This window comes from Juglans regia, chromosome 7 (genome assembly GCF_001411555.2).
Source record: "Juglans regia cultivar Chandler chromosome 7, Walnut 2.0, whole genome shotgun sequence".
Lineage (NCBI taxonomy): Eukaryota > Viridiplantae > Streptophyta > Magnoliopsida > Fagales > Juglandaceae > Juglans > Juglans regia.
The window spans coordinates 44,558,740-44,575,186 of NC_049907.1; the positions used below are offsets into that span (position 1 = coordinate 44,558,740).

The window sequence follows — 16,447 nt, forward strand, 5'->3', positions numbered from 1 at the left end:
TTTTTTAGATATGGTGTTATGGTCTGATTGTCCTTCATTTGTATCTCAAGCTGTATGGCTTGATAAGAAATTTCTTGTAAGGACTTGATTATTAATGAAATGTGGTCTGTTTATAAATAAAAAATAAAAATAAAAATCGTATTAGAAATAATTTGTGCTGGTCTTTTTTTAAAAAAAAATAATAGAAAAATTTATGACATTTTAAAAAATCTACATTTTAAAAAAAAAAAAGTGGACTGACTTCCGTACTTCCTCCAATCTTAACAATTTCATAAACAAAATATAATGCATCTTTAGCTAAATTATGAGCCACCTTATTAGCTTTCTGATTCACATAACCCACCTGCTGCCATGGCTTGGCTCCTCGTATATATCTTCATGCTTCTTGATATTGAATATCGTAGAGCTGCTATAACGTCTTCTCCCTCTATGATCTCTCACCATAACCCCATTAATGCTAGTCATATTTGTTTTTGCATCCCAATTAGTTTTGTAATATCCTTGATCTGTAGGAGCGCCCTGCCACTTGTGTACATCAGTGATTTAATCATATACCTCTTCAGAATCTTTAAGGAACTACTAAGCTTGGTTCACCAACATATATCGATCCAGAAAAAAGGTACTCACTCAAAAACTACAGAATCTCTTCTCAACCACAACTTTCGCATTATGAGTACCGTTGCTTTATCAAGTTCTTGCTGCTGATCTAGTCTTTCATCAAGCGTTTGTAACAGTAGCAGAATATTATCCACATGTAAATTTTTTGAATCCCTCCACACATCTCCAAAGAATATGTGCAGTATTGTATAGGGCATTTGTCATCTTGTATTAGCTTCCTTTCAGCCAAATTTGCCTTGGTAGGTAGTCCATTATTACATATTTTCCATAAAGGCAATTTGACTGCATTTGGAGTATTCATGCTCGATCCAAATCTTTTGTCTAGAATTCAACGTAGAAGAATGACCTATTATATATACTTCTTGCTTCTAATTGCTTCTGTGGGTGGAATATATGCACTCTTGACATGAGTAATTAAACTGTCCGTGCATCTGGGGTACGTATAATGCCATATTAATTTATTTTTACACTCCTCATGTATACTTAGGGACCCCTGTACCATTGCGTTTGCAACCCCTGCATCGAATATATCCTTTATGAGATCAATCTTCCAACTTCTAGTAGCTGATCCATCAATCGAGTCTTTGACAATGGCAGAAAGTGGCATTAATCCTCGAGTTGGAGTTTCAATTTACAAAAGAGAATTTGAGAAAGATGAATTGTTTTGAGAATTGAAAAAATTGAATTGTTTATTTTATTCTATTTGAGAATTTGAAAAAGTCATAATGATTATATGAGATGAAATGAAATAAGTTGAAATGAGAACTATGAAAACAAACGAGGCTTTTATTATATCGCTAGAAGAAACTCATGTTGGCCTTCTAATGCCTCGTCACTTTAGATACGAATTCATCAATATTCTTGTCCGAAGAACCACCCTCACTTATTGCTGCTACAGCCAAAGCCCTCCATTTCTTGGCATTCTCCTTCATCTCTCTCCCTCTCTCCCCCTCCATTACTTCCCTAATGCAAGATTGAATCTCTTCTCTCCCCACAATGCCATTCTCGTGATCATCAATCTTGACCTTAATTCCCACCTTCCACACATCCTCAACAAACTTGGCATTTGGACTTTGGTCAGTCCACTGTGGCATCCCCACCATCGGCACTGCCAAGCTCAATGCCTCAACGGTCGAATTCCACCCACAGTGCGTGAGAAAGCACCCAATTGCCTTATTCGATAGCACTTCCAGTTGAGGGCTCCACTGCACCACGAGGCCCTTATCGCCTACCTCTTCCACAAAGTTTTCTGGGAGGTTTGCTTCCTCTGAGGCCCTGACTACCCACAAAAAATAGAAATCGCTTCCTTTTAAAGCAAATGCCACTTCCTTCATTTGCTGTTTGCTTAAACCGGCCATGCTACCGAACGACACGGAAACAACAGATCCTGCTGGTTTCCTGTTGAGCCAATTGATGCAAACAGAAGAATCTAATGTGAAAAGATGAAGCCCATAATCTGTGTCCTTTTCGATACGGTTGTCTAAGTAGAAGGATGGAATTGTTGGCCCAATCGTCAGCAATCTGCAAACTTTTGACATGGTATCCACCACCTTGTGATAAAGCACAAACGATCAACGTCAAAACTGCAAACTGATTTCAAATCATGAGATCCATATATATATATATATACATACAGACATATATATTATAATGGTTTTTTTTTTAAGCAAAGGCGAGAAAAGAGAGACGCATACATAAATATATATATATATATATATAATTAATCTGGTTAATTTCAAGGGTCTGTATTCACCTGCATAATTTTGTATTGCAACAAGATGCATGAACATATAGGAAATATGATTAGAGAAATATGACAAAAAAACCACTGTACGTTTAAACAAAACCACGATATATAGAGCCTTTTCTTTAAATTACCGTTAATATTCTAATTTTTTAAAGTTATAGTTATCCCATTCATTTGATCAGCTGTCTTCTGCGCGCTGCATGGCTTGGACACGTACCGAGAGGAAATGTATCGACATTTGAAAAGGGATATAACATATATATAGTTGAATATGCATGGTACTATGGTAGTTACAAGTACGATCTTATCTATGCAAAACAGTAATATTTTATATACTCAGTTGTAGATTTTTAATAAAGTTTACCTTTGATAGTTGTGGGCATGCGATGTAAAGCTAATACAAATTTGAAGGGTTATTGTTCATTCATTAAATCTATTTTTTATTCACTTTTAATATCCAATGGTTTTTTTTATTCACATTTAATCTCTAACCGTCTTGTAATAATAATGTAAGAATCAAATTAAATTATTAACGAATATATGATTAGTGTAATTATAAAATATGAAAAAAAAATATTATTATTAAAAAAAATATATTATATTATTATTTTGATGAATTCAATAGTTAATCCAATGTGGAGTTATGGATAAAAAGTTTTAGATATATGAAAAATATATATTTTTCATCAAAATTTGAAGATAAATTTGATAAATCTAATACTAGTGCTCGAAATCTTTACGATAATCGGTAGATCAATAAACAACCGTGTTTTTATAAATTGGACTACTTACCGTAGAGAACAATAAGGTAAACTATTTGATAATATTTTTTCAAATATGTCGTGTGATTTATTTTCATCTATCTTAATCGCTTAACCTAAACTATTGTATCTCTCTCTCTCTCTCTCTCTCTCTCTCTCTCTCTCTCTCTCTCTCTCTGTGTGCATGCGTGTGTATATATATGTTGGAATATACAAAATCACAGAGGAATTGGAACTAAAATCCCGAAAAGCCAAACAAAGGGTTTCATCTACCAGTAAAGCTGTTAGTTGACAGTTAGTTAGTTAGTTATGCAGATAAGTTGAGTTGGCCACATGTCAAGCATTGTATGGTCATGTTAATCAGTCACAAGTGTATAAATAGATCCATTTGTATAGTTATCAATACTACGAAGTTAATGAAAAGTAATTCAGTTTTCTTCCCTCAAGTTCTTAAGTTCTCTGTTTTTCTTCATTTGGATTTCTGTTTCTAGCAATCTTACAATATATGTGTGTGTGTGTACACGTAGCTAGCGAAAGTACTGACTGTTAGAGTAGAGAAGAGAATTGTAAAAGAATATCTTCATTGATTCTTTTCTTACACAGAGCCGAGTGTATTTATACAAAAATGAGTAAGATAAAATCATTGTTTTTATTACAAATAACCGTAGAGAGTAGTAACTGATTTCTCTACTGTTGCTTTCTAGAATTTTCTTGTTGTTGTGTGATGCTCTGCTGTTGCAAAAGGCAATGAGGTTGTAACCGACTGTCTTCATCTGTTGTGGTGCAGGGAGTGCACACCTGCTGTTTGTGAAAAGGCACCATGAGGTCTTCTAGTCTAATACGCCCCCGCGAGCCCAAGGGGGTGTCAACCACGTTGAGGCTCGTCCGAAAATGAGTGAACTTCTCTGCAACCAGTGGCTTAGTTAGGACGTCTGCTAGTTGATCCTTGGAGCTGCAGAATTTTACTTGTAAGACACGGGCAGCAACTCTATCTCTTACGAAGTGAACATCGATGTCCATATGTTTAGTTTTGGAGTGATAGATCGGGTTGACAGAGAGATAGGTGGCTCCAATGTTATCACACCATAAGATTGGAGCTTGAGGAAGAGAAATACCCAACTCTCTAAGAACAGTCTGAAGCCATATGGTCTCAGCAGCCGATGATGCTAAAGCTTTGTATTCGGCTTCTGTTGTTGATCGTGCCACTGTCTTCTGTTTCTTCAAACTCCAGGATATTAGGTGACTGCCAAGATAGATGCAAAAACCACCGGTGGAACGTCGATCATCGGGACAACCTCCCCAATCAGCATCGGAATATGTTTGGAGTGTGAAGGTGGAATTTCTCTTAAAGAGTAAATCGTGATTGATGGAAGCTTTGAGATACCGAATGACTCTTTTTACGGCACTCCAATGAGACTGTTTTGGAGAATGCATAAATTGGCAGATTTTATTCACTGCGAATGAGATATCTGGTCTGGTGAGGGAGAGGTACTGTAAGCCACCAACAATGCTCCTGTATAAGGTCGGGTCATCAAAGTCTGGAGAATCAAACTTGGACAGTTTGAGTGACGCAGCCATGGGAGAGGAGATGCCTTTGGCATGAAGCATCTGACTTCGTGTGAGCAAGCTCTTAATATACTTACGTTGAGTAAGAATGAGGCCTGCTGAAGTGTGAACAGCTTCAAGACCAAGAAAGAAAGACAAGTTCCCCAAGTCTTTGACTGGAAAGGCAGAGCCTAAGTCACGTATGAGCAGATCAATAGCTGAGGATTTAGACCCCGTGATGACCAAGTCATCAACATAGACCAGAAGATAAAGTAGGACATCCGCATGTTGTAATATAAATAAGGAGGGTTCTGCCTTTGAGGCCGTGAACCCGTATGCAAGTAACCACGAGCTAAGTTGTGCAAACCAAGCTCGTGGTGCTTGCTTGAGGCCATAGAGAGCCTTGTGCAGCTTGCACACATATGTGGGATGTAATGGGTCTATAAATCCCTGAAGATGTTGCATATATACATCATCATGCAGTAATCCATGCAAAAATGCATTGTCAATGTCTAGTTGCCGTAAAGGCCATGATCGAGATACAGCAATAGAGAGAACAAGCCGAATAGTCGAGGGTTTTACCACAGGAGAAAATGTCTCATTATAGTCAAGACCATGGAGTTGATGATACCCTTTGGCGACAAGACGAGCTTTCCGTCTTTGAAAAGAACCATCTGCGTTGGTTTTGGTGCGAAAGACCCACCTGCAACCAAGAATATTAGATTCGGGTGTGGGAGGTACAAGACTCCAGGTACAATTTTGTTGAAGAGCAGCATATTCTTGAGCCATTGCATTTTTCCATTCTGTGAATTTCGAAGCAGCTGAGTAACTAGATGGTTCGTCTGGAACAGTGATGGAAGTAGTGAGACAAAAACGAGTGGAATAAGGAATGGTGCCATCGGTGAACTGTCTTGGTCTAGAAGAATTAGTCTGAGCACGCGTAATGATCGGTGAGCGAGGGGGTTAGAGAACTGGTGGAGAAGAGGAACGAGTAGATGCAGGGGAGCTCGAGGTAGACGAGGATGTAAGTGACGGGGATGAAGAGGTAGATGCAGGGGAGCTCGAGGTAGACGAGGATGTAAGTGACGGAATGGGCTGTGTGATGGGTTGACTTGGGCCGGGCCCGAGAATAGACTTAGAGAGAAGAGGGAGTGCAACGAGTCGGTCATTTGGATTTGGGAGTGGGCTGACTTGTGCTGGAGAAGATTTGTTGTTGGGCCGTAGAAAAGGGAATGAGATCTCATTAAAAATAACATCTCTAGAGATGTATAGTCTGTTGTTTTTGAGATCCAAACATTTGTAGCCTTTGTGAGATGAGCTGTAACCCACAAAAAGACATGAAATAGAACGAAAATTCAATTTATTTGAGAGATAAGGCCTGAGATTAGGCCAACATTCACATCCAAACACTTTTAAAAATTTGTAATCGGGCTCAGAATTATGAACAAGGAAATGCGGTGATTTATTTTTTAGAATAGATGATGGAAGAAGATTAATTAAATAAACTGCGGTTTCAAAAGCATCAGCCCAATAGGAAAATGGTAGGAAAGAGTGGGCTAGAAGAGCAAGGCCAGTTTCAACAATGTGCCTATGCTTTCTTTCGACCAGTCCATTTTGTTGATGTGTATGAGGACATGAAAGACGATGAGTTATTCCCAATTTTTGACAAATCTGAGTTAAAGGTTTAAATTCCCCACCACCATCTGTTTGTAGGATTTTAAGTTTGGAATTGAATAATCGTTCAAGATAAGGGAGAAAGGAAGTAAAAATTTGAGTAACATCAGATTTGAGTTTAAGAGGGAAAAACCAAGTATATCGTGTATAATGATCAACAAATGAGATATAGTATTTAAATCCAAGGCGTGAAGTATAAGGAGCCGGACCCCATAAATCGGCACAAATTAAATCTAAGGGCCGAGTGTATTGAGTCTGGCTATTACAAAATGGTAACTGATGACTCTTAGCTAAAGGACATTCTGGACATTTGAAAACGGAAGCACTTGAAAGAACAGGTAAACATCTGGAGTGCAGCACGCGTGATACAAGAGCTAGGGAAGGATGTCCTAGCCGACGATGCCACTGTTCTAGACTGGTTCGTTCACCAAGATGAGTGGAGGGAACAGGAGATGAAGATGCAGCTGAGGGAAAAACATATAGACCATTACGCGTTGGCCCTGTGAGGAGGGTTGTCTTCGTGTGTTTGTCCTTCACAGCAAAATGAGATGAATGAAATTCAAAAAAGCATGAATTATCAATGCAGAATTGAAGCACAGATACCAGATTTTTTGTAATGGAAGGGACGTGTAACAGATTGTGAAGTGAAAAAGAAGAAGAAGGCACAAGTGAGAAGGAACAGTCACCGAAATTTTGGATGGGAAGACCATTGCCATCGCCAACCCGAATTGTTTCACCACCACTATACTGTTCAGAAGAAATATTCAAGTTACTCAGATCATTTGTTATATGATGTGTAGCTGCTGAGTCCGGGTACCATGAGGAATCAGAGAAAGAGGCAGGGGCAGTGTAATTTGCAGAGAATGATCGAGGAGCTTCAAGTTGATAGGAATGATCAAACCTGTATCGGCACTGAAGAGCAACGTGACCAGATTTGTTGCAAACCTGGCAGGTAGGGCGCTGAGCAGTGTAGTGAGGTGGTGGATTTGTGAACGAGTGTGTTCTGCCACCACGAGAGTTGCTATTAAAACGGCCTCGTCCTCGACCTTGACAGCCATTTCCACGTCCACGACCACGATCCTTTCCACTTGAAGCACTGAAGTTGGCTGCAGGTTCAATAGGGGAGAGAGTAGTCCTGGTGAAGTGAGCAGTGCGGGCCTCATGTATGAAAAGGAGTTGATACAGCTCCTCAGAAGAAAGAGGGTCAGCTCGTGTGGTTACGGAAGTAATGAAGGGTTCATATGCTTGGCCAAGACCATTAAGCAGGTATGTAACGATTTCTTTTTCGGGTAGGGGATTTCCAGTTGCAGCAAGTGAATCAGCTAGCATACGAACTTTGCCAAAATATTCAGACATTGGTTGATCACCTCTAGACAGATTGGTGAGTTGAAAGCGGATTTGAAATTCTTTGGCCTGGGAATGGGAAGCAAACATGGAGGCTAACCGAACCCATAGATCACGAGCCATGATAGATGAAAGAACGTGACCAAGAATAGAGTCAGAGAGGGAAGAGAAAAGAACGCTAAGGACGAGTTGGTCCGTGCGTTGCCATGAGAGAAATGCTGGATTGAGTTTGGGTATGTTGGTAGTCGAATCTGTTATAGTTTTTGGGGGAGAAGAAAGGGAGCCATCGATGTATTGAAAGAGATCTTGGCCCCTGAGATAGGCAGAGATCTGTACCTTCCATAGGAGGTAATTATCGGTGGTGAGTTTGGTAGAAATAATATGAGAAAAGGAGGATAGGTTAGAGGAAGGAGGTGGAGAATCTGAAGAAATAGCCATGGATCAGAGAGACGATAGTCTTCGGGCTCTGATACCATGTTAGAGTAGAGAAGAGAATTGTAAAAGAATATCTTCATTGATTCTTTTCTTACACAGAGCCGAGTGTATTTATACAAAAATGAGTAAGATAAAATAATTGTTTTTATTACAAATAACCGTAGAGAGTAGTAACTGATTTCTCTACTGTTGCTTTCTAGAATTTTCTTGTTGTTGTGTGATGCTCTGCTGTTGTAAAAGGCAATGAGGTTGTAACCGACTGTCTTCATCTGTTGTGGTGCAGGGAGTGCACACCTGCTGTTTGTGAAAAGGCACCATGAGGTCTTCTAGTCTAATACTGACCTGAAGCTCTAGCTCATAGAAAGTGTTGACAAGAACCCAATCAGCTTTGTCTGTGTTAGAAAATTGATTTAGCAGCAACGCGAAGTAAGCCGGATAAGACCCGGACACAGAGATGAAAGATGGCATGTCCTCAAGGTCAAGCAACGGGAAACCAGGAATGGAGATAGGTGTGGAAGATATCGGGAGCTTCAAGAGCCCGTGATGCGCTTGATAGTATATGAAATTAACAGCACAAGCTTGAGTAAAGAAAGCAGCTCCAGGCAAGCCAAACATTTTGGCTACTTCCAAAGCCCAAGGCAAAGAAGCGTCATATATTATGCAATCAATAGGGTTTGCTGTGTCTTTGTGCTTGAGGATGAGGTCGGATAGGGTTTTTGAGCCTCTGGCTTCCATGCGGGTGAGATAGGCATGGATGCTTTCGGCTTGGAGGAACCCACCTTCATCATAGCCGTCCGATATCGTTTCAAATTGGACGGAGCCTCCCGGTGAGTTATGGGGTTCCATGGCGTTGTAGATGAAGACGGTGGTGGCTACGGTTGCTTTAAGCCCTTTGGAGGCCAATCTCTTTGAGAATTGCAGCAAAGGGTTTATGTGGCCTTGGCTTGGATAAGGTAGCGCTAAGACATGGCCTCTGTATGCTTTGTTTTCCATCTCTCTCTTTCTCTCTCCGTCGATCCCTCTCTCTCAACATATATCACTCTTTTTTTATCTCTCTCTCTCTCACTTGACTTCAGTATCAGTTAGGCAAAAAGCTATTGGTCTATTGTTAATTGTGTAATAATATTAAATAATTTTAGATGAAAATTAAAAGTTAAAAATTAAATGAAATATTATTATAATGATAATATTAAAAATAATTTAATTTTTTTAAATCTCAAAATAATAATAATATTATAATAATATTTTATTTAATTTTTAATTTTTATCTACAATTATCTCATCTCATCTCACTTTCCAAACGAAATCTAATTCTCTTGAAAATATGTTTATTGTTTATTCCCAAAATGAGTGGTCAGACTCTCCTTAATGAGTAGGTATATGTAAAATATTTAATTAAATAATGTAGAATTAGGGGTATAATACGATCAATCCGGTTTGGCTTAGTCTTGTTCCATCATTTTTCTAGGACTGGACTGGACCGAACATCTATAGGGATCGAATTGGTTCGGTCGGTCTGTTCATTCCGACCCAAATTTTTTTTTTCCAAATAAATTAATAAAAAAATTTATTTAAATTACTAAATTAAAATTAAACGAATTATTAATGTAGATTATATAACTAACTCATTAAATAAATATTTTATATGTTCAATGATACTAAATTATATAATTATTATATAAAAAATATATTTAAAAATTAAAATATATATTTTTCCAATTCGGTCGATCCGGTCGGAGGAAACCCCACCCCGGGACCAGACCGAAGATCGAAAGTTGAGAAATACTTGGACCGAGACCAAAACGGTCGGTCAGATCAGTTTTTTTGGTATGGATCGGCCGGCTTTCACCCCTAGGTAGAATGTAGAGTATGACTTCAAATTCAAAATTTTACTCTGATTCCATATAAAATTATTATTTGATCTAAATGCTTAAAATAATATAAAGATGTACATTTAATTATTTGTATTATATTATTAAGAATTTAGTCTAATCAAATTGAATTGATTATAAATTGAATCTATTTTAGTGAACTTTTTTAATAATTTATTGAATTATTTCGATCGATCGATTTAAGACAATTTAGACCTGTTCTTGTCGAATTTAGATCGATTTGAACAGATTCAAGATTACATTTATTTTTAAGTTATTTAACAAATGATTTTTTTAATTTCTTGTATAAAAATACGATAGAATTAAACATATATATGAACATTTTTTTTATTATATTCATTTAGAATCTCAAAATCATTAAAGAATAAAGTACGTAGTTCTTTATTTTCTTTAGTTGAACAAATAAATTAAGTGATAAATGAGTGTTTTATATTAAATTTATGATTTTGCATAAAATATTACATTTATCATGTGCTCATAACTTAATAGTCTTTATCTTATTCATATATGAGAGGAAAAAAATGTCGACAATTGATGTTAAATACATAAATTATATATTTATTAAAATTATTTAGATTCATAATTTCATATCATATTTTTATTTAAACTAGTCAACAAATTTACACGATATTAAAAGCTTGAATTGCATTATATATGGTTTTTAATTTTTTTTTATAGACATTGACATAATTGACTTAAAATTATCATAAATCGCTTAATTTAATTTATTAAATTGATCGATATATTGAATCCATTTTTTTCCCCGATCCCAATTTTTTGAATTTTGGTTTATTACAGTATTGACAATGACGGATGATCTCGCGCAAGCCATTATTGACTTCAAACAATCCTCCAATATAGCCTAGCAAATGTCAGCACCGATTGGCGTGACCTGGTTTATCACTGTTTGTGGTCGATGTGAAATGGATTTCTTCAGAATTTCGGTCGCTCTCTTCGACGGCTTCGTTCTGAATATAAATAATTTTTTATGTTTTTAAAAAATTAAAAATAAAATAAAAACTTTTTTTTTTTTGTTCTCCCATTGCGTACTTCTGGTCTTAATTTATACACAAGTTTATCTGTTTGATCAAGAAGTTCACGGATTACGGTTACCTCACAAAAGAAGGAAAATGATAATGAAGAAAAAAAAAAAAAAAAAAGCGCGCTGCTACGTGACTACGTCCCATGCGGAGAATTTCTTTGCAGTCTTGGTACGTGCATTACAATCGAATAAGATGAGTTAAAATAATTTATGAATAGTAAAATAAAAATTAAATTATATACTATATTTAATATAAAAATTTGAAAAAATTATTTTAAGATTTGAAAAAGTTGAATTGTTTATTATATTTTATGTAGAAATTTTAAAAAGTTGTAATGATAAGATGAGTTAAGGTGGGTTTTGAAAACAAACCTCCTCTAAACTATCCCTTCTTTAATTTGAGAGACAAAACAATGCAAATGTAGTGAAATCAAGATGTGAAAATTTCTTAAGAGTGTTAATATGTAATACGACTCGTTAATCCAACACGAATACGACACGATAAAAACGGATTAGGATTTAGCCTTATTGGGTTCGGGTCAAAATAGATTGACCCCTTAAGACACGATTGCTTAACAGGTTGATAACGGTCAACCCGTTTTGACCCGCTAATAAAGTTAAAGTTACAATTATACCCTTATACCTAAACCTAAAATTGTTAGAATTTTAATTTCGATATTTTTATTATTTAGATTGTAATTTTAGACTTGTAGTTAGTTTTATATTTTTTTTTATAGATATTGTGATTTTAACATTTATATAAAATTATGTTAAATTTAACTAGGTCAAACGGGTTAATTTCTTATATGTTCAACCTATTTACATAAACGGGTCAAAACGGGTTGACACGACCCGTTATGTTAATGGGTCGTATTAGGATTTAAGATTTTGACAAGATAAACTTAATGGGTTGGGTTAGAGTTGACCCATATAATATAATATACATGTCTTGACACCTACACGAACACGACCTGTTAATACAATTTGACATCATTAAAATTTCTATCTCTTGAATCTCTGTTCACTGTCAATCGCCGGCATCCTCCACCAGTGGTCGAGTGCTTAACTGCCCATCGCCAATCTCCTCCACCATTGATGGAGTCTCTAGGTTTGTATCCTCCATTGACGTAAGGAATTTGGAAGCCATACATAAATTTGTTAGCTGGATCTAGTTTGTTCCTTTGTTTTCCCCAATAAATTTCAGCTATCTGAGCTCAAGTAGAAACTATCCAATGCTATGGATGTATGAACTGAAAAGACAGATTTGGGTCTCCTCTAGAAAGAAATATATTCAAAAAATTGAAGAACATGAGGATGGATTTGGATCTGGGTTTCCACCATGGGAGAGACGGACTCTTCCTCCAAAAATATATTCAAAAAATTGTACTACGAAGATGGATTTAGGCTTCCTCCAAAAATTAAAGAACACATAAATTTGGAAAAAAATTAAATTAACTAACTTCCGATATCAGTTATCAACAATATTATTTTTCTTTTAATAAATAAATAATATATATAATCTTTGGTAAAATATTATATGAATTGATCCCTATTTCTTGGGATGGCAACAACGACGGTGAACTTAAGTTGAGAAGGGGATAGCGGCTTAGGGCACTCAAAAGTTAATGAGAGAAGGGGATGAGGCTTAGGACATGTTGGTAGTTGCTAAGTTTCCACTTCCCACGCACCAGGAGGACTCATTGGTAAGGGCCTTTGCACTTAAATGAAACGTAATCGTTTCATTTAAATGCAAAAGCCACGTAAGGTGTGCGCACGCAATCCTCATAAGTGGATTGTGAATAGAGTTATTCTAAAAAAAATTGGGAGGAACACAACAATCATGTATCATAAGTTTACTTTTTTAAACAGTGAGATGATATAAGATAATTTTAAATAAAAGTTGAAAATTGAATAAAATATTATTCAAATTTTATTATTTTAATATTATTATTATTTTAAAATTTAAAAAAATTAAATTATTTATTATATTTATATAAAAATTTTAAAAAAATTATAATAATAAGAGTAGATGAAATATTTTGACTATCAATACTTTAGAAATTTTATGAAAAAAATAGAGTACATTATTAACTGTAAAATGTGTCCAATCAATGATTGCTCTCTCATAACTCATCATTACTGTTGGATGAGATGAAGTGATCCGATGGAATTCAATGGCTGACAATGATATGGAAACGATTCGGAAAACTCTATATGCATGATAGTTTGCGCAGGTATGTGCACACATAAAACGCAAGAGTTTACATGAAACTAATACGATGTGTTTTCGATTTTCCCATTCCCAGTTTCTGAAACCATCTCGTGCTCCCCTCCATCTCCCTCCTCCATCTTTCCGAATTTTCCCCTTCCCAGTATTTGAACCCTAACCCCCTCCATCTCCCTTCTCCACCTTCTTCATCATGGCTGGCATTGGAAGCTTCGTCGGTGATACCGACTGGAGAGATTGTTCCTTTGTTAAAAGACTTGAATGAGAAGAAACAGAGCTTCCAACGGAACGTGGTTTTGTTGGCAGCAGAGTTGAAGGAGGTTTGGATCCGCTTAACCATGTAGGAGCAATCATATCCTTTAGAAACTCTACCAAGACAAGCATGCCATCTTGAGATTCTGAGTTTTTTTTCAAATACTGTGTTCATGTGGCTTGAATCTTTAAAGTCAATGATTAGTCTCTTCTTTAGTGTTTTTATTTGTGGGATCATGATTTGGATTTGTAGTTATTCTTTTTTTATCTAAGTTATTTTCATGGGTATATTTTTGCAGGAAGCAGAGGCCGCAAAAACTAAGATCATGAAGGAAGAAATTGGTTTAATATTGGGATTTGGTTTAAATATTTGTATTTGGTTTAATATCTTTGAAATTAAAGGTGTCATATCTTTTATGTGTGTGCAGAGTTTTCCTTTATGCAGGAGATGGATTAGAGGGATGGAGAACTACAGTTTCAAAGTTTCACAGGTCGGAAAATGTTTGAAGTTTCTATTTGTGTTCAGAGTTTTCCTTTTCTTTTTCATCTTTATTTGTTTTTTTCCTTCTTTTATTTAGTATTTATTTTTTTAATACATGCTGATATGGCATCCCTGCGCAGCTCTCCTGCGCAAAGTCTCCTGTACGTAGCGGGATTGAACATTTTGTACAATCTTTACGAAAGTCATGAATAGAGCATGTAGACTCCACATTTTGATCGTGAAAAATTCTTCTCATCATGTTTACATACTATATAGTATAAATAATTTTTTTATATTTTTTTCTTACTAAATATATAATATATAGATGATGAGTAGAAGAATTCAATCAGTTTACAAAGAATAAAATTAACAAAATTATAAAAATTAAAATAAGTGTAATGTATAATGTATGAAAATGATGAATAGCAAAACCCTTTAATCAATGATAATCATAGTCAAGTAGTCTCGCGGCTGCTGTGTTTTTAACATTCTCATTGACAAAAATAATTCTCATCTCATCTTATCTTATCATTACAACTTTTTTAAATTTTCACACAAAATATAATAAACAATTCTAATTTTTCAAATTCACATTCAACTAATTCAAATTTCAAAACGATAATAATATTAAAAAATAATATTTTAAACTTTAATTTAAAACAAAAAAATTCTCATCTCACTATCCAAACCTATCCAAATAAAGAACGATCAATATGGCCTAACATTTTACCAGGATTCAAGTACTAGGCAATTCCCGTGATCTAGGATTGTTTTCCCCCATTCAATGGTGCATTTGAGTGAGCAGAAGTGTGTCAATTTAGATTGTGTTTGTATGTTGAGGTGATTTTAGATGATCTGAGTTAATATGTGAATAGTAATATTTTATAAGTCTCATTGAGATGAGTTTAAGGTTGTATTTAGTTATTGGACCTAACTCAATTCATCTCAAACCAATCATTGATAGGACCTACTACTTTTTCAATTTTTCATAAAAAAAAAAATTAAAACTTACATATTTCTATTTCATACATTTCAACTTAAAAAGTTAAATTTATCACAACCTACAAAATTTAAACTCATCTGAATGGGACCTGCAAAATACTATTATTCACAATACAACATAACTGAACTCATTTCAACATCTAAATGCAGCCTAAATGCAAATAAGTTGAAATATATATTTAAATATATGAAGTAATTAAGTTGAGATGAGTTTAACTTTTTATAAAAAGTAAAAAAAATAATGGAACCCATTAATAACTAATTTGAGATAGATTTAGGTGATCTTGACATCCAAACATATTTTTAAAATTGTGCAGCTTGTATTGTTTAAAAGATACAGATATCCTTGAACCTTATTAGAAAAGGACAATGTTAGAATGCATATCAAATGTGCATTTCAAATATGCACACAAATGTAACTGGTTTTTTATTTCTTTTTCTTTTAAAAATTTAAAAACATATATAAATATATTAATAGTCACTTTCTTAACTATTAAAAAAAAATTAAAATTTAAAAAATATGAATGGTCACATTCAGAAATCATACTAGCATTTTCCATAAAAAAAAGTTATGTATTTACACTTCATTTTTAGTCGTCTAATGATCAGCACCATATAATTTATAAAAATCAAAGAGTTCTAAATACTTTAAAAAAAAAAAAAGGAAAATTGATTGATCTGGCATTCTTTTACCCTTCTTTTCTATAACTATATATTTAATTAAGGATGATTTTATAAAATTAAAATTCATTTATATTAAAGTGACATATTTGTATTAATTAAATATAAAATAAATTGTAAAAAAGTTATACATATATTATTAAAGAAAAAATGGTATCTCCTAGCTAGCTCAAGTTCGGGTAATGCTACGGAGCCCACATTTTATACCAATAATCGACCGATTGCACACGTGACAATTTAAAAAAAAAAAAAAAGAAGATAAGAAAACAATTATAAATAAAGAAATAGGGAAAACCATTTCAGGTCTGAATAGCTCTATTCTCGTCCTCCCTCCATCCATTCCCATCCCTCCCTCATCCTCTCTCCATCTTGTATGGAATCAGTGAGTTCATTTAACGCCATTGGAACTTTATTTTCTTTTGTTGTTCTTCTCAGCAAACAAATAAGTAGTCATGAAAGAAATAAAATTAGAAGAAAAAGAAATCCAGATAGATATGGATTTCTATTTTCCTAAGTAAAGCGAGTTGTATATTTAAAAAATCCATGTCTAGCGTGTTTATACGAAAAAAGTATAGCATTTTCTTTTATTGTTTTTAGAGAATCTGCAGTGTAATGGAAAATGCTAGACATGAATTTTTATTTTCCTAAGAGCATTCTCATTGGCTTGGTCAAATGAGGAGATTAGCTAAAATTTAGATAATTTATACTAAAAAGACTCTACATTGGATTGGTCATCTCCAGAATAA

The 16,447-nt window shown here is 34.9% G+C and overlaps 1 protein-coding gene across 1 annotated transcript; it reads right to left on the reverse strand.

Moving 5' to 3' along the window:
* Nucleotides 1-1,386: 1,386 nt before the first annotated feature.
* LOC108998236 (UDP-glycosyltransferase 74F2-like) lies at nt 1,387-9,156 on the reverse strand. The gene is made up of 2 exons (XM_035692567.1): nt 8,467-9,156; nt 1,387-2,168 (listed from the first exon to the last, which is right to left on the reverse strand). The coding sequence occupies exons 1-2, from the start codon at nt 9,115-9,117 to the stop codon at nt 1,440-1,442; spliced, it is 1,380 nt and encodes a 459-aa protein (XP_035548460.1). The 5' UTR covers nt 9,118-9,156; the 3' UTR covers nt 1,387-1,439.
* Between the last annotated feature and the right edge of the window lie 7,291 nt (nt 9,157-16,447).

Bases quoted from the DNA above. Each gene is read 5' to 3' on its own strand.
- LOC108998236 (XM_035692567.1), bottom strand. From the start codon at position 9,117: ATGGAAAACAAAGCATACAGAGGCCATGTCTTAGCGCTACCTTATCCA. The intron at 2,169-8,466 runs GTCAGTATTAGA...CTTTATCACAAG, and splicing joins TCTATGAGCTAGAGCTTCAG to GTGGTGGATACCATGTCAAA.